Source organism: Euprymna scolopes, chromosome 3 (genome assembly GCF_053919585.1).
Source record: "Euprymna scolopes isolate OS-2025 chromosome 3, ASM5391958v1, whole genome shotgun sequence".
In the NCBI taxonomy this organism is placed as follows: Eukaryota; Metazoa; Mollusca; class Cephalopoda; order Sepiida; family Sepiolidae; genus Euprymna; species Euprymna scolopes.
Window position 1 is genome coordinate 762,594 of NC_136484.1, and position 25,878 is coordinate 788,471.

General features: G+C 31.3%; 1 protein-coding gene across 1 annotated transcript; it reads right to left on the reverse strand.

Annotated features, from left to right (window-relative positions):
* Positions 1–7,948: 7,948 nt before the first annotated feature.
* Positions 7,949–24,611, reverse strand: LOC145252717 (uncharacterized). The gene is made up of 3 exons (XM_080112556.1): positions 23,897–24,611; positions 20,135–20,158; positions 7,949–10,950 (listed from the first exon to the last, which is right to left on the reverse strand). The coding sequence occupies exon 3, from the start codon at positions 9,403–9,405 to the stop codon at positions 8,005–8,007; it is 1,401 nt and encodes a 466-aa protein (XP_079968682.1). The 5' UTR covers positions 9,406–10,950; positions 20,135–20,158; positions 23,897–24,611; the 3' UTR covers positions 7,949–8,004.
* Positions 24,612–25,878: the final 1,267 nt, after the last annotated feature.

Genomic DNA, 25,878 nt, shown 5'->3' on the forward strand with positions numbered 1-25,878 from the left:
GCGACCATTTATATTCAGTTTGAAATTTTGTTTTTTGCTGAAAATTTGGCCCCCAGATAGGGAGGGCTCAAATGTCCATGGACCGCATCATTTCAAATGAATACATGAGTCCATTTATCCATATCTCTCGGGACATGTGCTGAAATCATTTGTAGTTGAGGACACAGAGGAGGTAGTTTCGAAAAATATGTCCGAAGCCATAAGACATACAATGAGATGTCTGTGTTGGATTAACTTTCGGGTGTGAACATTGTACCAGGTAAAGCCAAGTTAGTACCATACAGCAGTTCTACACAATTGTTTGTTGGTTGGTTGAAAGCGATGAGAAAGTACAAATTGATCTGCACAATTGCATTCTTAGTCTGCTAGAGTGTTTGCAGAGTCTAAGCGAGGAGGTTGAAATTGCTGAACAAGTGCAAGTGGATCTGTACATTCTTAGCCTGTAAGTGCATCTGTAGAGCCTAAGCGATAAGGTTGAAGTCAGTTACACAAAGGCTTGCAAGCGAGTCTGCAGTGCCAAATACAGGCGAGTTTGTACCCATGACAGTGTGTATCGTTTGTGTTGATCAAGTTCCCTATGCGTTGGTTGAATCAACGAACGTCCAGTTGTCGAGTTTTCCAATGTGCATGTCACAGATAACTCGTTTTAAACTGGTGACTTCTTCCTTAATGTCCAATCATTGAATTTTTCCTTGGGGTGGGTTAGTTATTATATCCTGAACATTTTAGCTAACTGTGCCGGCACAACACAAAATGCGTAGCTGATTATGTGGGGGGACATTGTGAATTTCAAAAAAGTGTTCACCATAATTTTGCATCTTCTGGTTGAAGTAATTTCTCTTCTTGTTAAATTATTAGAACTTAAATTGTTGAACACAGCTGGCTGAATTATGATATTATTTTACCATGCCATAAAAAATTGTGGAATCCACACCAATTAACAGGCATTGCCACTGATATTGCCTCACTAGTTTTGCAACCATTGAAATGAAACAAATCCAGATAAGTGTTTGTCATTATTTGCGGTCCGTTTCTGATGCAACATCCCTATCAAGTTATGTAAATTAATTTCTCATATGCTCTAAATTTTTGCCAAAATAGTTTAGCTCCACGTGCGTTTGATTTTGCTAAAATAAATTTTAATTCATAGTGAGGGTCTCGTTCTTTCTCAGTTGTTGCCTGGACATTGAATAAACAACATGAAGCGACAGTAGCTCATGACAATTCTTGAATTCTTATTGGCTGGATTTTACTCGAAACATGATTTCTCTTCTTATTGAATTATATTACTATAAATTGTTGAACTCCATTTGTTTATGTCATTTTATCATGGCATCAACAATTGTGGAGTCTACACCAACTAATAAGCTTCAGCACTAAGATTGCCCCACTATTTTTGCAGTCATTGAACTGATGTCTTCCAAACAAATCTTGGTAAGTATTTACCATTATTTACGGTCCATTTCTGACGTGACAACCCTATCAAGTTATGTGAGTTTATTTCTCATATGACTTTCTAAATAATAATGCTATTATTTTAGCACAAGCAGTAAAGTAAAAAAATTACATATAAATCCATTCTAAACATGTGGAGTTAAGCAAGTTTTATTTCTGTTCTGTACTTTCATTTAACAATATAATAAATAAAATAAATAAAAATTCGTACAAAACTTGGCAAACCATAAGTGTGAGCGATTCCAAACAAGAAGGCTTTAATATCAGGAACCAAATCTGAACAGGTATCGTTTCTTGCGGATTTTGAGTCAGGCGGTCTTCTAGTTCACTGTCAAATCTTGTTTATCCAAAGATTTATCTGCTTCCTAGAAATATTTCAAAAAGATGAGACAACCCATAACTTTACTAACAAAAGAGGCTTTGGTTGGTCGGTATGTAGATTGAAGTGACAAATTTAAAACACTATCCTGCAATTATATTTTATAGCTGATAATTTAAGTATTATTTACTCAATAGAAGTTTTCACACAAACAACTTGCAGCGATCGCTCACCAGCAATAGCACATGATTTCTTGTTATTTCTAAGGCTGTCTACCTATTCTCAAAGGATTCACGACTTCATCCATCTCATCTCAAAAGGTCAGCTCTCCTGAGTTTTGAATAATCTATAATCGTATTATTAATAGTGGCAAGGCTGCTATTTCTTCTCTTTTAAAGGTCTCCAGATCATTTCATCTTCTAAGAATAACACTCATCTCTTTGTTCGTCTTTTTGCTGAAAATTCCTCTATTGAATATACTGATGCTATTGTTATGCAGTTGGTACGGTCTGAAAGATTATTATTTCATCATTATTGATATTTGTCAAAATAGAAACAGAAAGAATGTTATCAAGCTGAAAGGTATATTTTGGGATAAAATTATTTATGTTAAAAATAGTTCCCACAAATGTTTACTTGGTGAAAATAATGTTAACTAACATAAACAAAATATGTGAAAGGTTAATAATCTGATTTATATCTGTAGTTACATGGAGTTAAGGACGTGATGAAATAATGTGAGACACATAGAAGTTAGTCAAGAATTGGCAGTCAGAGAGGAAAGTAAGTAGTCAAAAAGAAAAAGACAGTCTACTGACTGAAATGGCTCCGAGCAGAGGAGGCTGTCGGAAAATGTCTGTAGTAACAATCTGGGACTAACATTGCAGCTTTCCAATGGGGAAACATCGAGAATAATGTTGCTGAAAAGACAAACCGAGATTTATTAATTCATTGGGATGAATCTTCTTTGCAGCTTCCCGTCAAACAAGACCAAAGCTGGACCAGGAATGCTTCCCCATTGGCCGATGTTACCCTTCAAAGAGAACTGCTATCCATCCCTTTTTTGTTGTTATATTTCCTGTTCATATTCTTTTCACTAGACGATCACATATATCGGCACATAAATATATATAGACTAGACGATAATATATACTCAGAAATATATACAACCCCCACTACATTTCACTGTTTTGGATTTTCCTTCGAAGACTTATCAAATTTGATTCTGTAATTTTCACTCTAATGATAGTTGCTAGAATTCTTGCTGGTCTTGATTTGATTTCCGTTATTGTTCTCAAATGTTGTGTACCTGATCTTTCTTCTATTCTCTCGAAATAATTCAATCTCTGTTTGTCGCAGTCATGTTTCTCTTCTTTTTGGAAGGAGTCCTCTGTTTTCCCTATCTTTAAAAATGCTGGTGATCAATCTGATCTAATTAAATATTGTCCTGTTAGTCTCCTCTCTGTTATAGCAAAGATTTCGAGAAGTTGGTCAATAGCAGGTGTGTTCATTTTCTAGAAAGTCTGGACCTCTTTAATTATCTTCCCTGTGACTTTCATAATTTTCGTTCAACATCTGATGTATTAACTTTTTGAATGGGTTTATTTTATGTCATCCCACTTCGTAATTAACAATGTGGAGGAAAGATTAAAACATTTTTTAATAAGCATAAGACCAACAGGTTATAAAAATACACAGTTCAGTAATGAACAAAAAGATATTTTGGAAAACCTGTTATGTTAAAGATTGGGGTAAGAAATGACTTGTTTCTTTTAATCCTGTTAAGACTCAGCTATTGATTTTCAATCGCAGGCACGCCTCTTTTCTTTCTGAGATTCTTATGAATAGTTCTGCTCTCGGTGAGATATTGACTCTAAAACTTATTTTTTTCTCATTAAATCCTTCCTGGAGTCCATACATTAAATTCATTGCTCTTTCTGACATACTAAATACTTTCTCACACTCAATATTATCCTCTATCTCTACAAATCTACTATTTGACCATGTATAGAGTCCTGTTGTCATATTTGGGCTGGTGATCTGTGTCCCATTTCAAATGGTTCTGGACAAATTGCAGAAATATGTCTGTAATTTGATTTGCCTCACACTTTCTTCTTAATTGCAACCTCCTCTCACAGTCGTGATTTTGCTTGTATGAGTCTTTTCTACAAATATTATTATGGTATGTGTTCCTTAGAATTGTCTGATCTATTCTCTGCTTCCTTTATTCCAGCCTGTTTGACTTCACTATTTTAATACCTTAAAGAAGTATATTTTTTATATATAAGTAGATTTTTTCAGGGACTGCAAGGTTGTGGAACTCTCTTCCTGCTCACTGTTGTCCTTATAACTACAGCCTTCGTCTATTCAAGATTAAAGTCAATAGGTATCTTTTGTCTTTGCAATAATTAGCTTTTGTTCTTATTATCTCCTTCCATCAAGTGGCTTCGTACCTCATCTTGAGTGATTTTCATAAAAAATACACAATACCATATTGAAAACCGTAATAAACATCATTTCCGTCATACATATCCTTCTAATATCAAATTCTTGTCAAAAGATAAATAACTGACGCTGTGGATGAAAAATATATAATTATAATGAACAAATAAAATAAACATCCTGCTAAATATGGATTAGTTTGGCTCAGATTTGCATGAAGGCAGCATGCTTTTCAAGGAAAAAATTATTCTATATATAGAGGACAAATGAATACCCAATGAAATGAAACAAGCTAGTAAGATAAGCCATGGTAAAGGAGACCAGGACCTAAGACACCTAAATTCTACTGGCCTCATGGATCGACAGAAAATGTCACCTGAGCACTTTTGAAACTTCTTTGAAAGCCAGCTACGAGTGAATATCAATTTTAAAATCAACAGACTTCACCTTATGTGATACTGCCAGACTGTGGAACGTGTAGCCAGACGTCAGTGAGTACTGGAAATGATAGTCGGTCATATTGATGGAGTTTTATGGGATCATGTCAAGTTATATGAATGGAGTTGTTCAAAATCATGTTGAGTCATATTAGCAGATTTGTTTGTGATCGTGACAGGTCATGTTGACAGAAAAGTTTGGTACAGTGTCAGGTCGCACTGATGACATTGTGTCAAGTTGTGTAGACGGAAGTGGTTGTTTTACATTTGTTGTTCAGTTGACTTGATGGTTGTCACAGTCATAATTGGTGTGTGTGTGTGATAACAATATATATTTGGGGGGAGTGTCTTCCCTTATGAAGTCACAATAATAAATTAAAATATATTGAAAAATTGGTAATTCTATTTACAAGATTTGTTGTTCACTCATTTCAGAATTATGTAATAATTTTAAATAATTTAAATCTCTTAATTATTTTGAGAATATTTTTGTTCTTTGCAATTCAAAAGATTATAGCATATATGAATGAAAAAAGTTATAGTATTGAACTAAATTCCACTTTGTATTTAAAAATTCATGTAAATTCATTAAAAATATGGTATAATTAAAAATATAAAATAGTAAATCTGATATATTAAAACTCTTTGGATTTGTACAATATTAAAATTCTGACTGATTACATATATTTTCTACAGATTTCCAAAAATGGAAATGGAATATTCAAAACTTTAGTATCGATAGTTCTGTGGAAATCTGACTGTGAGTTTATGTTTGATAGATTTATTAAATACATGGGTGCTAGCATATACAAAGTATCCTTTAAAAAGGAACATTTTTATAAAACATCCATGAGGTAAAAAAGATTTTAATTTCTTCTTTTCAATATTTTCATACGCTGAAAAAATTGAAACTTCATTAGCAGTTTATTATGTTTCTTCTTTTGTATGTTATAAAATTATGATTATAATATTAAACTATATTAAAGTAACATTGTGTTACATAAAAGTGGGTAAATTCTATGATTCGCTTTGGAGGTCCTTAATATTCAGAAATTATCGGGTTACCAAGATGAAAGACATCCACAATAATCAGCGTGATTTAGTTCCTTATATGAGTGCTTTGTTGAGTTGATGAGTATCTAGTCATATTCTTTATGTCACATGTTTCTGTTTTGTGAGAAAGTTATAATATATATATATACACTCATATTATGAAAAATAGCAGGAGGATGTAAGCACATTTCCCAGATTAAAAACATTAATTCTTTTATTTTAAAATGGCACAATAAAAGTGAGGTGGAAGGAGTCAACATCTGTTGTCACAGGGAGAGGGGCAAGTGATGTTCTTCAGAAAATCCACCCTATGCAATTTTACAAGACAGGGATTGGAAAACCAATAAAAATACAGGATCACTTTTGTTATGGAAGGGGTTTTGATAAAATAATAGAAAAGCGAATAGCAGTCCAATCCAATAGTTCAGTCCAGTGTCTCTGGTGAGCAGAAAAACTCTAAGGAAACTAAATATAGCAGAGTAAGAAAAAGGGACTTAAGAAAAAATTCAGTTGATTCATGCAAATTACATTTTAAATAAACAAATCAATACCAAAACCACATTTCACACTCGCTTTCCCTAATAGATTTTCCCTTCTACACTTTTCTTTTGCCATTTCAGAACGAGTTCAAGGTAATTACTTTTCTTTAAAATAAGTTTACAGTTGCATGAACATGACTTCCCATTGCAATGTGACTAACTTTTTAATTTTCAGATAAAATGTTGAGCTTGCCTTGTAAATAAAACAAAAAGACATTTCTGGTTTTAATAACTTCTGCTTCTTGATTTTCGACTCCTTCTTCTCTTTTAATTCCTTTCTCTTTCTTTCCTTTCCATCATTATCTTTTTCAAACTATTCTTTCACGATCTCATACAATATTTGAAAAAAAAAACAACAAATCATATTTCATAAAAAAAATTAAAGACAATGAAACAATAATTTATTTTGCATACAAATTAAATAAAACTGAATTAAAATGTTCGTTTTTTTATCCAATATAAATAATATTCAAATTGGTTGCCAAATTCTTATTCACTTTTTCTGAGAATATTGTACAATTACTCAAGTTAAATATCATGTTGTATTTTGGTAACAAAAACTGTATGAAAAGAAATAAACGACTATATTTAGAAATACAAAAAGCAAAAACTGCACTTTTTAAAAAATCCAGAAATTTAATTTTAGAAATGTTTTTCTCTCATTCAATAAAAATTGATTTCTGATATGCCAGAAAAGTTGTTAAAAGTTATATTATTTTATGATTCATAAAACAAAATTTTCTCTTAAACATTTTTCATAGTTTCATTTCAGTTTTAAACTGAGTTAATATTGTATAATCTAAAATTGGATCTGTACATCAGCTTTGTTCAATTAAAAGTGTATCAACATTTCTTTTATGAAAAAGATCTAAATATTCAATTCTCAGAGTCAAACCGTTTCTTTTAAGTGCAATTTCAATACTCTTGTATTAGTTTACCAAGTATATTCTATTTAGGATTTATCACACATTAAATTACTTAAATGTTCATTTAGTATGTATTGTAACCAACTTGTTTTCTGTTTAAGAGATAAATCCAATACATGACAATAATATGTTTTTCTTCCATTATGAGATTTATTGCAAAGCAGAACCATACTTTACATTTTGGTTTCTTTTTCAGCAGACTTCTATACGATCTCAACATACTACATCTTGGTATAAATAAATAATTTCACAGGAACCTTAATCCTTGTATCCTCAGCGATATATTAAATTTCTTGGAAATAGAAACACCACATATTCTACAAGAATCTGATTTCTCACATTGGCTTAGATATGATGCAATTTATGTGTAAATAAAAACCACACACTTTCCAGCAATATAGTTTCTCTTTAGTATAGGTTTGTATATGCAGAAGCACGTGTCTTATGTTTAAGACTACACACTGAAACACAATATAGTTTAGATCATGCAAATGGTTGCCTCTGTTACATTTGCTGCGGCATTGTAAATGAATCAAATACTTTATGAAAATATGGTACCTCTTTAACCACAGTATATTATATTTGTTTAAAAAGGATGAGCCACATACTTCAGAGGTATATAGTTTCTTAAACATAATGTATCTGTGTAAAAGTAAAAACATTTTACATGTAAATAATTTTGGTGAGAATCTGAAATAGTATGCAACATATTGGATTTCTTTGAAAGCAAATACTTATCAGGAATATTTTTTTCTATTTTTTCATTTTTCTTATCATTTTGTTTAAGCCAGGGATGGGGCATCCTACCAGATGCCAAACATACACCTGCTATTTTAGACACTCCAACCGAGAGATCTTTTTAAGATTCTACCCGTCCCTTTAAGTGCAATTGTTTGAATCTCCTTTGCACTTGGTTTACCTGGTATATTTGTAAGATAGTTTGTAAAATTCTTTTTCATAAGTCCGGTTGCTCCTATAATTACTGGAATGATAGAGATCTTCTTAAGGTTCCAGTTTCTTTTCATGTCATACATAAGACCCTGGTATTTGGTAATCTTTTCCCTCTCAGCTCTGTTTAACCCAGCATCATTCGGGACACTAACTTCCACCAAGGTTGCTTCCTTCTCCTTCTTGTCCCATATTACAATGTCGGGTTTTATAGCTCCGTTTTCTAGGTACGTGGCTGTAGGGATTGCATAGTCATAGTGGATGATATATGACTTGTTTCCGACTGTTCTTTCGGGTATATGTTCCCATGACTTCTTGCTGCATTCGATATTTAACTTATTGCAGATCGTCCAGTGGAGATATTTGCATACTTCATTGTGTCGCATTGTATAGTAGCCGTCCCCTAGCAGAACCTTACAGCTAGAAATCAGGTGGCTCACACTCTCTACTTCTGTGTGGCAGAACCTGCATTTGTTGTCTTTGCTGAGACCACTCATCTTTTTAAACACATTGGTCATCAAGCCTTGATCTTGGGCAGCTATTATAAACTTCTCCTGGTCATAGTGGAGCGATCCATCCTTTAGCCAGCTTATAGACCCTTCCTTATCAATATAGTCTTGGTTATATTCGTCCAGAAAATACTTGGCCCGTTGTTGGTTGGTCCATTCTTCAACTTTCTTGTCATGGAAAGCTTTAGTGTATTTCTGGCGACTTTTTCTGGCTATTTCAGTCGCAGGTATCTTTTCTGTTTCTGTCTCGCTTGTAAGACAGTCTTTCCCAAAATGTTTGGCCAGTTTTGTGATGGATGTTGTTCTACTGGCTCTTGATTCCTGATGTTGGTGTACCATCTTGAGAGTTGGGTTTTTAGAGCTCATCAGATATTGTCCGGTGCTCACAATAATTGCACGATGTTGATGGTCAATCTCCGAGAGCCCCATACCTCCTTTCCATCTGGGCAGATACATTCTAGACAGACACTGGTTTCTGTATATTACTTTATACATTGTCAGCATTTTACATGTCTTAGTGTCTAGTCTATTTATGTCTTTTTGTGGCCAGTCGACAATACCAAAACTGTATGTTACCACTGGCATGGCTAGTTGGTTAATGGCAGTTATTTTGTTTCTGCCTGTGAGTTCTGTTTTGCATATCTTCTTGACTCGGCGTATGTACTCACTTCCAATTTTGTTTCTCTCTTCTATGCCAAGGTATTTGTATCCTTTTTTCCAGTATGCGTTCGCATATGGCGCAACATATTTTGTTTCTGTGTAAAAGAGGAGTGACATACTTCACATGAATATGGCTTTTCTCCAGTATGAGTTTTCATATGGCGCAACAAATGATGTTTCATAGTAAAAGAAAAACCACATACTTCACAAGAATATGGTTTCTCTCCAGTATGTGTTCGAATATGTTGCAATATTTTTTGTTTTGTTGCAAAAGAAGACCCACATACTTCACAAGAATATGCTTTCTCTCCAGTATGTGTTTGCATATGTTGCAACATACTGTGTTTAATTGCAAAAGAATAACCACATACTCCACAAGAATATGGTTTCTCTCCAGTATGTATTCGTAGATGTACTAACATATTTTGTTTCTTTGTAAAAGAAGTGTCACATACTTTACAAGAATATGGTTTCTCTCCAGTATGTGTTCGCATATGTACTAACATATTCTGTTTCTTTATAAAACAAGAGCCACATACTTCACAAGAATATGGTTTTTCTCCAGTATGCGTTTTTATATGTAGTAACATATTTTGTTTCCGTGTAAAAGAATAACCACATACTTCACAGGAATATGGTTTCTCCTCAATATGTGTTCGCATCGGTGGCAACATGCTTTCTTTCCTTGGAAGAGAAAAGCCACATAGTTCACAAAAATATAGGTTTTCTCCAGCATGTTTTCGCATATGTGGCAGCCTACTTTGTTTAATTGGAAGAGAAGAACCACATACTTCACAAGAATATGGTTTTTCTCCATTATCAGATTTAGTGTTCATTTTATAAGTTGAAATATTTGAGATTTTTTCAGTACAATTTGAGTTTTCTATGTTTTCTTATTGTACTTTTATGCTAGAATTGGAATAAATTAAAAAACACTTTTTTCAATTTCTCATGCATTTAGAATTTCGTAGATCTGTTAAAATAGTCATGATTTATACTTTTCTCACATTTTAAAAGAAAGCATGACTTCTTATTGAATGTTATATATATATATATATATATATATATATATATATATATATATATATATATATATCAGTATGTGTTACTTTTCTAGTATTTGTGAAGCTGGAATTTTGCATTTATTATATGATATGTGTGCTTTAATTATCCATGAGTGGGTATTCAATGAGTAGTCCAGCTAATGTTAGATTCAATAATACAAATGATTTTTTCAATTTATTATCATGAAATGCGATTTGATGAATGAAAAAAAATCGTATAGCTCACAAGGGTATGATTTATCTCATCCAGACTGGTACCTTTAGGCATTTGTTCTTTTTTTTATTGGTTGCTGGATATTCTGCAAAATTTTAAAAAGTACAAATTTCAAGAAAAAATGATTATTTAATATGTTCTTTTCAAACTAAAGTATTTTTAAGATGTTATGACAGTATTGTCACGGTTATCTTTTGTATGGATAAATAAGATATTTGATTAGAAAATAAAGATCTCATAAATTTCACAGTCGTGATAGGTAACAGTGATACCCTTATTTACAAGCAACATTCAGTGGAAAGATTAAAAATGTAAGTATAGTTCAATAGTCATAGGAAAATGGATATATCTCTGGTGTTAAAACATGGCTTCCGCATCTGCAAACTAAAAACAAAAACACCAATTAAAAAGGTATTAAAACATTTTTATTTTAATGACTTGATTACTTTATTAAAATAAATTTCTGTGTGAAAACATATTTAATAATTTAATGATACTCATTTTTTGATTTCCAATCCGATAAAAGTATAATTTATGTGTATGAATGCTTTGGCATTTGGTGATTATTGAACAAAAATCTGAGAATTTTGCTTATACACATATTGATATTCATTTATTTCAATGTGTTTATTTCATTTAGTAACTGATGAAGAAAGTAGCCATACTTTCCAAGTTAGCTGAGTGCAATTACAAAGTTATTCCTAGATTAGTTGACAGATATACACAAAAGCCTTGCTACAGCCAATTATGATAGCCAGAAACTATGTACAAATTACATAGGTTAAACTGTACCATGCAAAACGTTTATGTTAACTGCAATATAAATGAGTTGTTTGCACTCAATCATTTTGAATATGACTCTGAAAGCAATGTTTAATTCAAACTTTAAAAAATGCTTGAAGGAAGACTTAAAAGCAACGAGAATTAATGAAGACTTGAATGCAATTATAGTTGAAGAACGATATAAAGAATCAAATTTGCAAGTTTTTGGCAAATAAACAAACTATCTTACTTACATTGTGACGGAAAATTATAGCTTAAAACTGATTCTACATGGAAGACTTGCAACAGCAGTCCTATTCCAAATCGACTCATGTAGAAAAGATAGTAATGTAGTAGTTGATTCTGGGTGCTTCTACACTATACTGAAATATTCTATACTTAGCAAAGCAAACTGTTTAGCTGATTACTCTTGGTGTTGCAATGCAACCATATAGAGCTGATAAGTTAAAGCATGGTCGTAATTTAAATCAGGATATTGGTGAAAGACGTGCTTAGGTTTGAGCTGCTGCTAAAAATAAATGCAATGAAAACTCTTGGCAGAATATCTTGCTCTAAGTCAGGCAAAGTACAATTAGTAAAAAATTTGTTTCTGTATGTGCAGCTGCATTGAATACAATGCATCTAGCAAGCTTAAAAATAATGTATAAATGCTGAAAACAGTCAAGAGACATTTTATCAAAGAATTATAAGCCATGGATAATTGTTCTCTATGAACAAGAAAATATTTAATTTTCAAAATTGTACTCTCGTAGATGCAAATCATCAAGCAGAGCAAAACAGAAAAGTGCACCATATGATGAACTACTAGATCATTCTTCATATTTATGCATACAGTGCAAACTAAGAGAAATGAAACAATGATGTCCAAGTATTTGTTGTGATAACTATGATCTGCCTATTTTTGACAGCAGATCATAGTTAAGCATGACAGTACCTAGTGTTTATCCAGGGTGGGATTTGTTCTGAATGTTACTCTGACAATAACAAGGTATATTATGGATGCAGCTTTATAATGAGATAATCAAATCAAGAAATAAATCTCAGTACATATTTACAAAATATATGAAAGAGTAACACCATAACCCAATATTTCTGAATATTTTTAAACTTTTGATTAGTGTCTCGAATTAGAGGTCTAGGGATTGAATTGTATCCTATTTTGGAAAAGGATTTTCAGACATCCCAAACATTATTGCCAGGGGGAATTTTTTCTCTCTCTGTAAATACTCAGTAAATGACCCTCTCTTCCTTCTGAGTATCCATCAGCAAACTAAGCACATTGTCAAAAAAGATAGAATAACTTCACTGGCATATGCTAATGTGCATCAATAACAACAGGATACAACAAGCTGATTTATTTAAAAGCGAATAGCAAATAGACTCTTAAACAGGTTCCTAGAAGCTTGTTTGCAGATATGTATTCCTGCCTGTGACAGCTGACTCAAATATAATGACGTCATTTGAACACCAGCCACACTGGGATGAAACGGATGAGATATTAAAGGAAACTGGCCGTTTCTAGGAAAAACTGATCTTTGAATCTGCAATTGCCATCTGTTGATAGTGAACGTCCTTTTATCCAGTGCAGAATCGATACAAATTAGAGAAAAATTGAATCCTCAAATTTATGGTAAAGTTTAGTAATAATGTTACCCACTACTTCACACATCGATTGTGGGTCAATAAGGTTTGAAGTCTTATGACTCCAACAGTGAGAGGATTCTGCAGCCTTTATTAAGTATCTTAATTCTGACAACAACACTAATGATCAGTTTTCCAGTGTGTATACAAACTATAGGGAAGGCTTTCAACAGATCAAGCAATAAATAATTGTTGCATTGTATGAGAGGTTGTTTATTGGTACATGGTCATGTGTAAAGATAATATCCGTGGTTTGACAGCACTAGCGATTGCATTTCAAGTGATTTCAGTATTGCAAAACTTTCATATGATGTTGCAAAATTATTTGTATGATATTGCAAAATTATTTGTATGATAAAATGAAGTAATTGGTGAATATAATTCGCCCATAATATTTTCTTTTTTTTTGTACGGATAATTATTTTCATTTTATTAAAAAAAATATTTGCATATGATGTTTTACAATTTGTTCAAAAGACAATGCAGAGACCTAGTAGGAAAACTGTGATCACAGACAGAAATAGAAAAGGAAACAGTACACCTAGTGGAAGAGAAGAATATAACAATATTAACTGAGATAAGGAGCTATTTACTCACCAGATTTGAGAATATCCACGGGAGTACAATCTCCTGTTACCTAAACAAGCAGAAGCTTACAGTAAAAATGATCCAGATCATACTGACAGAAAGGAACTTGGAGTGGACAAAGAGTCTGAAGTTTGAATATGCCTGGGAATTAGGACATATAACCTACATGCGACCATGAACGCAATTAATATACTTAGACGAATCAGGGTTCAGTATGAATTTGACAAGGCAAAGGGAAAGAGCACTACCAGAAATAAGCCCAATGACAACAGTGCCTGCATCACCAAGAAGAAACCTGAGTTTATTGCAAGCCATTTCCAGGGAAAGAGTGTTGTACCATGAGATGTATACAGGTAGTACAAATGCTGAAACATTCAGGTGGTTTCTGGTTGACTTGGAACCTACGTTACTTGATCAGGCCATAGTAATCATGGATAATACATGTATACACCATGCTAAACGTCGGGTAGTCCTGTTAGTATATGTATAAGAATAACAGAACGTCTCTAACTAACCAAATTACAAGACTTCAAAGGTCTACTTTTTAAAGTCAGTCCATATTTCGATGAACAAACTGTAAACATCACAAGCAAATATTTTTTAAGTAAAATTAAAATAATTATTTATATTCACAGCACAATATCATACAAATCATTTTGCAATATCGTACAAATATTTTTGCAATATCATACAAAGTTTTGAAATATCATACACAAGTTTTACAATATCATAAAAATATTTTTGCAGGTACTTCATGAAAACTTTTACAATATCATAAAAATATTTTTTGAAGTCCTTCAAGAAATGGTAGTAAAAATTTCTTTTGTTGGACACTGGATAAAAAATTTCTCAAAACTATACTTGACGAACATTTTGATTTAAAACTAAGAAAATACATCTGTAAGATTTTCTCTAATCAAATTGTTTTTCTTCCACTCAGAAAACAAACGTTAACTTTGTTCAACATACAACATGAACTGTAATGAGTAAAATTATAGTGGCAATATAAAAATAAAGAAAAAAATTCAGAGTAAATAAATTTCGTTCTTGTGAAAATGTTTAAAAATGTAATCACTCAGAGGATGAAAGTCTGGATGGAGCACTGACAGTAAACAGAAGAAAGGTTGTATCAACAACAAGAACTACAAAAACAACAGAAAACTGAAGAAAAGGTGATCCAACAAACAGAAATAAAATGAATAACTTCAACAAGAACAACAACAAAAATAGAACAGCCCTAGAAAAAAAAATTACTTCTTTGAAAGCTGAACAATAAAACACTCACTAAGAGCAAAAAAAAAACACAAAAAAAAACACTGTGAGACTTATCAACGTTTCAGATGTAGACAAAACATCTTACGCTTTCTTTAAAAGGCATGAAAGCCTTGTCAACTTCAAATGTGAGGACTGGCCAGATGTAAAAAAAAGGCTAACTACTTTTACAAAAGTTAGAATCACAGCAGATTCGTGGACTATGTTGTACCTAAAAACAACAATGATCTAGAGATTATGGAAACACTGAAGTAACTGTCAGAACTTTTCAGCCCTAATATTGAACTGTTCCACAAAAGAGCGAATGTTTTAATTTTTCTAAGTATGATTATGAAAATTAACATCCACATCCGTTGTAAACAAACATTATAATGACTTTAGACTAGCGGCATTGTTGGCAAATGATTTTAAATGATTCATTCAGGGACTAATGTTCAAAAACGATTTCGAAATCAGACAAAGAGTACAAGTGAAATTTGAAAGCAAGCTCAATCTGTCTACAGACACTTGTGAAGGATTGCCAAGGGTTTGCAAACAGGAGAAGCTATTCTAAAAACATGGGGCTATCTACATATGTCACATATAACATATGTCAGAAAAGTAAAGTATAAATTCAAATAAATTTCCTGAAAAGTGAAATAAGGATATGTCAAATCACATTTTCAATATAAATCTAAAAAGAACTCCTCTGTAAAAAAGAGAAAAGAATTTGGCCACCCACCTTTTCTAAACAAACAAACCATATGAAAACAGAAAAAATTGCCTTTGGGATCATGTTACTAATGTGTAGTATTACCTTGGGAAAAATGCACTTTTCAGAATAAAACTTAAAATTGCAGCCAGCTTGGTCAGAAAGAAAAAAAGGAAAAGCAAAAAAGAATTCGACATACAAAATCCAACAAAAATTCAGACAAAATTTTATACTAGTATGTAATAGTCATAATATTTAATAAAACAGTTAAATTACAGTTCAACACTGGGTCTGATCTTTCCATAATAAAATTCCATCCGTGGAAACCTACTTTACCAAAAACACAAAACTAAGCTCCAAATAAAATTATTTTTATTGGCAATAAAATTACTTTTATTGGCAAATTAATTTTACCAGTAAACGGTATAATTAAAAAAAAAAAGTTTCCTATTAAAAACTTCTGAGAATTTCCTTGGGGCGAACTGGATGAACCCTTTTAACATTTGGGACCTTTCAATAAACACTTTTTACCAGAAAATAGAGACATCCCATCAAATTCCAAGGATTTAAAAGCTGAATTAAAACACAACTTTCCTGCAATTTTTTTCAGCTTGATTTGACAGATGCACTAAAATGAAAGACAAATTTGATGTAAAAAAGCATAACATATTTAAAAAAAGAAATTTTAGACACTCTTAAGAGAGTGATACACAAATGGACTAACCTTACAACCATTCTTGCAAGTGTATGGAATTATGTTGAATCCAAATAGTCTATCAGCGGTATAACCTGCTGAAACCATATTCACATGAAAGGTAAGATCGATTTTTGATAAACTCTTTCAGAAACAATCAAAATTATGTAAGATCACATACATAACCAAAAGTAAAGTTAAAGTTTTTTGCAAAAATTAAAAAAAAAACACTTACAACTCTACTTTCAACCGAGTCGTTGTTTGTTTCGTTCACCACACTCTTTTCTTCTACCTCTTCTTTTACACACGTCCGTTTGTTTTCGTGACTCAAAATCGTCTCTCTCCCCACTTTTCTCTCCTCGTTATTTATGGAATCAGGGTACGAGATTCTCCGAGATTCCACGAGACTTTTTTCCACATAAATGCATGCGGGCGCCATCTTGATTCTTAGTTTGTGCTCTGCAGGCACAAACGCGCAGTCTCTTTAACGCTAAGCCACTTTCTCCACAAGTTCATTGTGGGAAATAGATACGATCAGAAAGACGATTGGTAATATTATATATATCATACAAGTTCTGAGACATACTTAAAACTTCCACTAAAATGCTGCTTAGATGATACTAGCAACTTATTACCTGTAGAAGAAGAACAGATTGACAGCATTTTTGAGACGCTAGGTATTGACCAGCTCCACCCAACCCACGAATTTTTTTATAGTTCACTATATCTTCATTAAAGACTACAACTCTCGTTTTTTATGTATTCTGTTATGTTTAAGTACAAATACCTATTCTAAACTATATCTGTGTCCGAATCTTTCTTAGTGAGCTTTCCAGGTTAGAGCACCTTTTCATGAAATGAATACTGGAGATTTCATGATTTTACATTATAAAATAAACAGAATTGTAGATTTACAGATTTGATATCAAGGAATAAAAAAGGAAGATTTTATGATTGTATATCAAGAAATAAAAACAGATTTAACGATTTTATATCATGGACTGACAAGAATTCTAGAGAGAGAACTAAAATGTATAAGTGTGGCCCATAAGTCTCCTCCCACACCTTGGTAAAGTAATCTTTGATCACTCTAGTGATAGTTCACCAACTTGTTAAATTTCTTTCTGAACACAAACACTAATTTTGGCAACTCTGTTCTATTACAAATATTCTAGTGATCATCTTTGCATACATACACCATTCATTGTAAAGCTAGGCTAGTAATGCTTAATATATCGAAAGCCTTTGACAGTGTAAGTCATAAAAATATTCTCATACAAATAAAAATCTCATACAAATTAATTCCTACAATATTACTAAACAGATATTTTATATAATCAGATCATTCTTAAACAAAAGAGATATTCTAGGTGTTATTGTTGATCCTATGTATAAACAATATGACAGTAATACAAGTGAGTACCAGGTGTCGATCTTTTGATCTTTATTATTTCTGATTTTCATAAAGGAACTCTCAGATGAAATTGAATATTAGATGAGTATTTACTGATTAATCCATGTTCTGTTCTCAACATGTAGGCAAAACAAATCCATGCATCCAAGTTAATGACTGAACCCTTAGATGATCTTCAGTTTGTGGTGGAATGAGACCACAAATAAAATTTATTACTACTATTAGAATGCTATGTTCCTTTAAAAGTTTTAAAAAATCACTCAATGGCTAATAGCACCCTAACTGAACGCCCCTCATTCAAACTCCTTCGCCTTACAATCACATTTAACATGCATTGAAACAAATACATAGAATACACTTCTGCATGTCACTTACAATGTAAATATTATGGTGATTGCCGGGAGCTGGTGTCTTGTTGAAGTAGGAAGTGGGAAATACAGAAATAAAGATTGCTGAACTCACACAAGAATTGGAGAAAATTATGTGTATTAAATTGAAAATATTACAAAGAAAAGGTTCTTGCAAAACTAATTGTGTTTGCGGCTTTAGAAGTCCAATAAAAAGTTCTTTATCGTCCAAAAGTTTGGACGGCTCCCTGAAAAAGTTCAATCAAAATTCGGCGGCAAATTTAGGAGAGATTTTCCATAGTTGTCTATAGGCCGACGATTGATTCAAAAGGAGGGCGAATCTGTTTTTCCAGAATTCTGCTTATATTAAATGTTTGTTGATTGGCCAAGGAGCTTCATCCTAGCCAATCAAAATAGGGCTTTCAGAAAGGAGAAGTGGTCGATATAATTAGTTTGAACAAAGGGAGGTAACTACTTTTTTTTATAATATGTCTTCATTTTCAAACACATAAAATCATTCTATCTATTGTAGTTCAATTTTGTATTTAACTATCAAGAGTAAAATAAGCCTATAAGTGTGTTTTTTAATTTATAAGTGGAACATTATTTTGTCATAAATTTACAGTAGAACATTATTTTGTCATAAATTACTTTTGTTGTTTTTAGACGTATAATTCTCAAATATTAGCCAATTCTACTTCTCAACTTGTCTTTCAAGAGGTTTTCTAAAGTCCATAATGTTTCAAAATAGTTTCTATTAAGAAATTTCCACATTCTTCTTGTTAACTTAAAACTGTTTTGAAAAGACTAGTGTCATAAGGGATAAAGTATTACGTCAAATTCAGCTAAAAGCGACACTCTTCTAGAGGTTGAAGGTTCAATACTCAATAGAGACAATACTAAGAATACAACTTATTTAAGACCAAATCACTTATGGCTGGTAGAACGAGAGCATGCTACTCTGTGGATAAAATAAAGTGTTATATTCAAAATTCTGTGCAGATTTCAGAGTTCAACGGGAAGATATCCAAGTTCAACAAAATACATCTGAAACGTTGTGAAAATAACACTCAAGATAAGTAGAGTAGTCCTAATAATTCAAATATAAATTATCAATCCTGCATCTAAAATTAAGAAACAAAATACTATTTCAAGAGCAAATATATTTTATAATTTTTATATAATTTTGAAGAGAATGTTGTTTTAATAAAAATCAATGCATCTATAAAAAAATATTCACTTTTAATATTTCCATTTTTTATGAAACTTATCTCGAAGACCTTGAACACTATTTTTTTACTTTATCTTATTAAAACTTTAGTTTCATCTTTTTTATTTAAAAATACTAAGGACAGTATTAATTTCTGAGTAGAATATTCATTAACGTTGTGATGTTCAAAGTAATTGACCTTACAGAAATCTACAATTTAAAAAATAAAATAAACTCATACAATTACAATAACCATTAAAGAACTAATAAACGTTAGAATTTTTACAAATAGGAATAATCAACTGTTTTTCAAAAACTATTTTTGCATTAATCAGTTTGTTTTCGTTAAAGGTCATACAGCTGTACTTGAGGAATTTGGTCATAGATACATGCAGTTCAGATGTTGTTCTATAAGTCTGTAAGAATAAATCAAATAATTTTAGCCTAATACTTTTATTACACAAGGAATTATGTTTTCTTCCTGCTGTAAATGTATTTATAGCATTCTAATTTTTTAAAGTATTTTTACACTAAAAAATTAAATCTGTTATTTTTTACAGGAATTTAAATATTAATCTGAAGGTAAAATAATATAATTCAAAATCAAATAATTTGAAGTTAAAATTAATTAGTTTTCTAAATTGGAGTAAACCTTCAAAACAATAAAATGAACAGGTAATGGAAAGTATTAATTGAAGTTAAAACTACTTAATTATAAAATTATAGCTTTGAATACATTTTAATACCAAAAAATTGAATCTCACGTCTTTTTAAATGAATAAATCTGAAGGTAAAATACTATACTTAAAAATCAACATTTGAAGTTACAATCACTAAATCGAAGGTAAATCGTCAAAACAAAATCTGATACCCCCCCCCCTAAAAAATGAGCAGGTAATGGAAAATCTAAGTTGGAGATTATACTTACATTTTATGCATTCTTGTGATTTATCTGTTGAAAAAAATAATGCTGATATTTAATAAGGAAAGGAGATAACACTAAAATGTTTTAAGACTTCATAAATTGTATTGTTTTTCAATTGGAAAAGAAATCGACAAAGAAAATAATCTCTCAAAATAAAATGGAATGTAAACAAAAAGATGAGTACAGTCTTTGTTGAATTATTTTTGTATTATAATTCATCTAATATTTTTGTATTATAATTCATCTAATATTTTTGTATTATAATTCATCTAATATTTTTGTATTATAATTCATCTAATATTTTTGTATTATAATTCATCTAATATTTTTGTATTATAATTCATCTAATATTTTTGTATTATAATTCATCTAATATTTTTGTATTATAATTCATCTAATATTTTTGTATTATAATTCATCTAATATTTTTGTATTATAATTCATCTAATATTTTTGTATTATAATTCATCTAATATTTTTGTATTATAATTCATCTAATATTTTTGTTAGTAAATGTAATGCTTAGCCTCCATCTAAATTAATAAATAAATTGGAATAAAATGAACATTCTTAAAATTAAAACGATTATTTGAACATTTGTTATCAGATCCAAATTTATTTGATGTTTCAACAACCATCGCTTTTTTAATGTGATTTCAAACATTTGAAACTATGCATACAAAACAAATAAATTATATTTCATATTACTTAACAATATAACTGCAAACACATCATAACCATATCTTTTTATGCCAATACTGGAACAATTGTTGGTCATCAAAATCCTTGGTCAGTAAATGTTCTTCTATTATTGCAGTCACTGAGGACGTGTTTCTGAGATTTTCACAAAGGCAGTTGATCATAAAATGGCTTCTTGATTACAATGTCTTTTGATTGTCTATCGTTAAATCAACAATGATTGTCATAGTTTACATTGGACAGTAGAGAACCTAGTGTTATTTTATAAAATTATTTTTATATAATGGTTTGAATTAAAGTTAAAATACAAAAATCAAGTACCATAGTTCTATTGTGTTCTAAACAGAAGCATTCGTTTCGAAGATGCCCTTATCTTATCAAAGAACCTACTGTGATTTTATATGCTGGACATATCTGCTTGTGCAGAGATAAAAATTCTCAAATGCACTCGTGATGTTAGGCTGTATATATATGTATGTGTTAACTTTGGTCAAAATCAAACTGTTCTATCTTTAATTAGGTTTTTTAATTACTGATTATTGACACTTATCAGAGGGATTTGGCAAAAAAACCTATATGTGAACACTCCCAAACATAAAGTACATTTGTGTGAAATTTCAAAAAAATCAGCCCAGCAACTTTGGAGGCCGTAAAGAGCAAACTCACACACACACATACATAGGCACAGACAAACTGCGTTTTATATAAAAGTAGAGATGAAATGTTTTTTGCAATTAGTTTTATTATATTTTGGTAAAAATATTGAGCACAGAATGCTTAATTCAATTATAATATAGTTAATTAGATAAATTAATGTTCTTTGAGTGACATTTATTCACACAGATTTTAGGGTTCTTTTAGTCATACACCAGAAATATTTTAAAACAAAAATGTTAATTGTTAATGCTTATAGTTTTATTTTCATAAAAAAGCAAAAATAAATAAATCCGTTTTTAGTAATTCAAATATAACTTTAGTGAAAGTGTTTTCTTTACATAAAATAATACATGTTCACAAAGATTAAAAAAAATCGGTTCATTATATTCTTATTAATCGTTATAATAATTTGGGGGTTTGTTTTATAATCAACAACGATACAAAAAAGTGGCCAGAACACAAATACATAACAAATAAATGTTATCAAAAAATTTATTTTTCAAAGATTTAAAAGTAATGCTTTTCGCAACAATAATGAAAATCAATAATTTTTTTTGCTAATCTGAAAGATAACAATTATTATTAACATATTCAACGAATTTCACACTTCAAAACACAAAAGATGAAAAATAAAACACATTCAAAATTCGGATTTTCAACCTTAAAATGTGATATGTGCTCAGTTTTTTAAAAAAATTTTTGTTGTCTACAAACCTCACCTTCCCCACAATACAATATATTTTGCTGAGTTTTGAGCCAATTATTTAAAGCATATTTGTACCCACAAATAAACGGTATTATTTTAGAAAAAGCGTGAAATCTAACTAGTAGAAAAAATATATTGTTTTTGTAGATTTCAGTATGCTGAAAAAGAATCTGAAAACCGTATCCATCGAAAATTAATAGTTTTGGAGATATTAATATTTTTCTAAAGTATTATTTTCTTTGCAAAATCAGCTATAATGGCATAAGTCGGTTGATTGTGTGTGCACAGAGGCGCCATTTCACTGACTTCATTTACACTACACATAAGCGGTAGTTACGTGAAATATCACAAGGCACATGAATACATGGTGGACATTTTAAATCACAAGAAATATTCTCATAAAAGTTATAAAAAAATTTTCACCTCATTTAATAGTAAAAATAATGCTGTCAGTAAGTTTTCACGACTAGTTTACAAAAAACATATTTTTATGTTTTTCGTTCTTTTTTTGGGGGGAGGGGGTATTCATTTATAGAACTTGTACACCGCGGCCTCACAGCACTGCCCCCCCCGTCGGCTCTCTCTGTCCTGCCAATGTAAACACAGAATTTTTGTGAAATATTAATCAGTACTCTGCTCGATAAATGTCAGCATGTTACTTATGGAAAAACGGGTAATTATGTTTTTGTAAACCACCCATGAAAACTTATTTTTTAGATCAATTTAAAAGCATTAAAACTACGTAACACACAAAGATATGAACCACATTTAAAAACTTTCTTATTTAAAAAAAACTGCCAGCCAAAAAATTTCTCCGCAATATGACAAGTCACTTTGTGCTCGTGCGCACACGAACGCAAGAACCGAAATTTTGTAAACAAATACATTGATGCGTTGTGATATTTATTTTTTACTCACAGAAACTAATAAAATGATAATTTAAAAAAATAAATGTGAGTTCTCTTTGGTCTGTGGGCATGCATAATCAGGCGACTTACGCCATTATAGCTGATTACACAAAGAATATAATCCCTTAGAAAAATGTTAATATCTCCAAAACTATTAATTTGTGACGGGTACAGTTTTCAGATTCTTTTTCAGCACCGAAATCTACACGAAAAATATTTTGTTTTCTACTAATTCGAGTTCACGCTTTTTCTAAAATGTTACCAAATAAAAAAGTGGGGCGTGGGGCGTAGGCAAATATATATATATATATATATATATATATATATATATATATATATATATATATATATATATATATATATATATATATATATCGATTATGAAAAATGAAAGTACACCATTAAAAAGTTCATTCTTCATTTACTAATCGTTGAAAATTTTGTACTGCTTTCGATAATTACTTGACTTTTGGCCGATTTTTAGAGAGAGACTCCGCCAAAAAATACTTACTCCCAATCTCCCCATGTTAAGAAGGGCTTTCGAGGTTGGTGGATGTTTATTCCGAAAGCCGTTCTTAACATGGGGAGGTTGGGATGTTTATAATACGCTGGGGCAGTGGGGCACGTCGTAAAAATTTACCCCAAAACAATACCCTATTGAAGCGAATTCTATGTTATCATTCTTCGTTCATGACTCATTCTTGTTTCAAAATCAAAGGGAGCCATAATTGTTTGGACGCGTCACTGTAGTAAAAAAAGAACTCTAAAAGGGAATTAAATTCAAGTAATACTTACTTTTTGTTTAGACACCTATTTTTAAGAATGAAACGTCGATTGTCAGATGTGGATGTGCTAATTAAAACGAGACGAGTTTGGAGGGAGGAAGTCAACATTTAAGATTGCGATCAAGAAAATAAGTTCGTAGAAAATTATGTCAAGTTTTGTTTTTATATTTTTACTGTTACGTATTACGATACATTAAAAATGATTATTTTATTATTAAAAATGTATTAAATCATTTTGCCGCTTACGCACTTGTGCGTAGGTTCAACTTTTTTGTTTTCAGTTGGAGAGTGCATAACAGGAGCGAACAAATGCAATTTCAGGACTGAAACGAAAAGCGAAAATACTTTTTTGTAATAAAACAGAATTCTGCAAATTTGGAATGCGTTTTTTTTTTGTGTTTTTTTTTTTTTTACACTATTAGGACGAAATTTCGGAAATCATAATACTGAATTTCACATGAAAACAATAGTAGCTACATATTCCCCATATTTTTAAAATGATTCTATCCAAATATTAATGAAGTTGATAAGATAGAAAATTATCAAATAGAATAGAATTCGAAGAACACAATTCCAGAGTTCACAAGGGAGATAATTTCCTCTAGATAATTCTTGGAAAACTCAGGAAAAGTTTTTGGAATTTTCTAATTGAACCTGAGGAAATTGAATTAGTGTAATATTTATTATTTTTGCTCAAATAAAAACCTATCATAGCCTAGCCTCGTCTTGGCAAATAACGCCGAGATCTACTTAACCAGAATAATTGCGCGCAGTAAGTACGTGTTTGTTTGGCCTTTTCCAATGTGTCTTACATTTGTTTATTATTTATTAATTAATTTTACTATTATTGTGGGGAAAAGAAGTAAAGAGAGCAAGACAGAGAGTCGAATTTACGATGTTCTTTCGTAGAAAATATATCAACAAAACAAATACAGTTAACTCTCAATTTATAAAAAAAGATTTATTACTTTTTAGGAAATATTTCAATGAAAATAATAGTTCATTTATGAGTGAACAAAAGGGGGGAATTAGTTGAGATTAAGGAAGTTTGAGTTGATAATTCAAGAGCCGTGATTAGTTCACGGGTCTGTAAATCGTAAGGAAAACTTCCTCACTCAACAAAATAAGGGACCAGTTTTCCTACCTAGCGAAAGGGGACGAGTTTTCCCGAGACGAGTTTTCCGGAGACGAGTTTTCCGGAGACGAGTTTTCCGGAGACGAGTTTTCCGGGCACCCTTTTCTACACGCAATAGGCATAAAAAATAAATTTTGTCTTTTCGCCCCGACGTATTCCTAAGCACCCCGCACGTGTCATAGACCATGACTTTTCGTCCAATCGTTGTTTGAAAAAAAAACGCATTTTTGTAAATATTTTTTTGACGATCTCCAGGAGCTGGTCGAGGTCCTTTAACACGTGCAAAAAAGAGTTAGTAAAGTTGAGCCCAGTATCGTGTAAACAATACGACCGATTCCGTCCACGGATGTTAAACTGGTGCGGTGAGCACCTGCTATTTAATTTTCCACGTGGAAATGGACTTTTTACCCTATTCTTATTCTTTGCTAAAGTAAGCAATTGACTTGTATGTTGTTTAATTATTTCTAAAAAGGACTGGTTATTTTTAACTTAGAACTTTGACTTTTTTTTTTTTTTTTTACTCCATTTGATAAAGGACATTTTATTACCTCAGTTGCAGGAACTTTTTTTTTTACTTCATTTCATAAAGAACATTTTATTACCTCAGTCGCAGGAAGAGACTTACAATTAAGGGAAACTTTCCGGCTTTTCTTTTTCCACTTATTTTTTCAATCATGAGGAAATAAATTTTGTATAAAATTTATCCTCTGTCTCTGTCATCTTTGTTTTGGTTGTTCAACTCCATTTTATATATGTTTTTATTTTATTTTTGTGTTAGCGGGACTAACATAAACACCCACAGTCCCGCAACGAGTGGTGACCCAACATGAGTTATACAATCATACAAGATGGCTAGT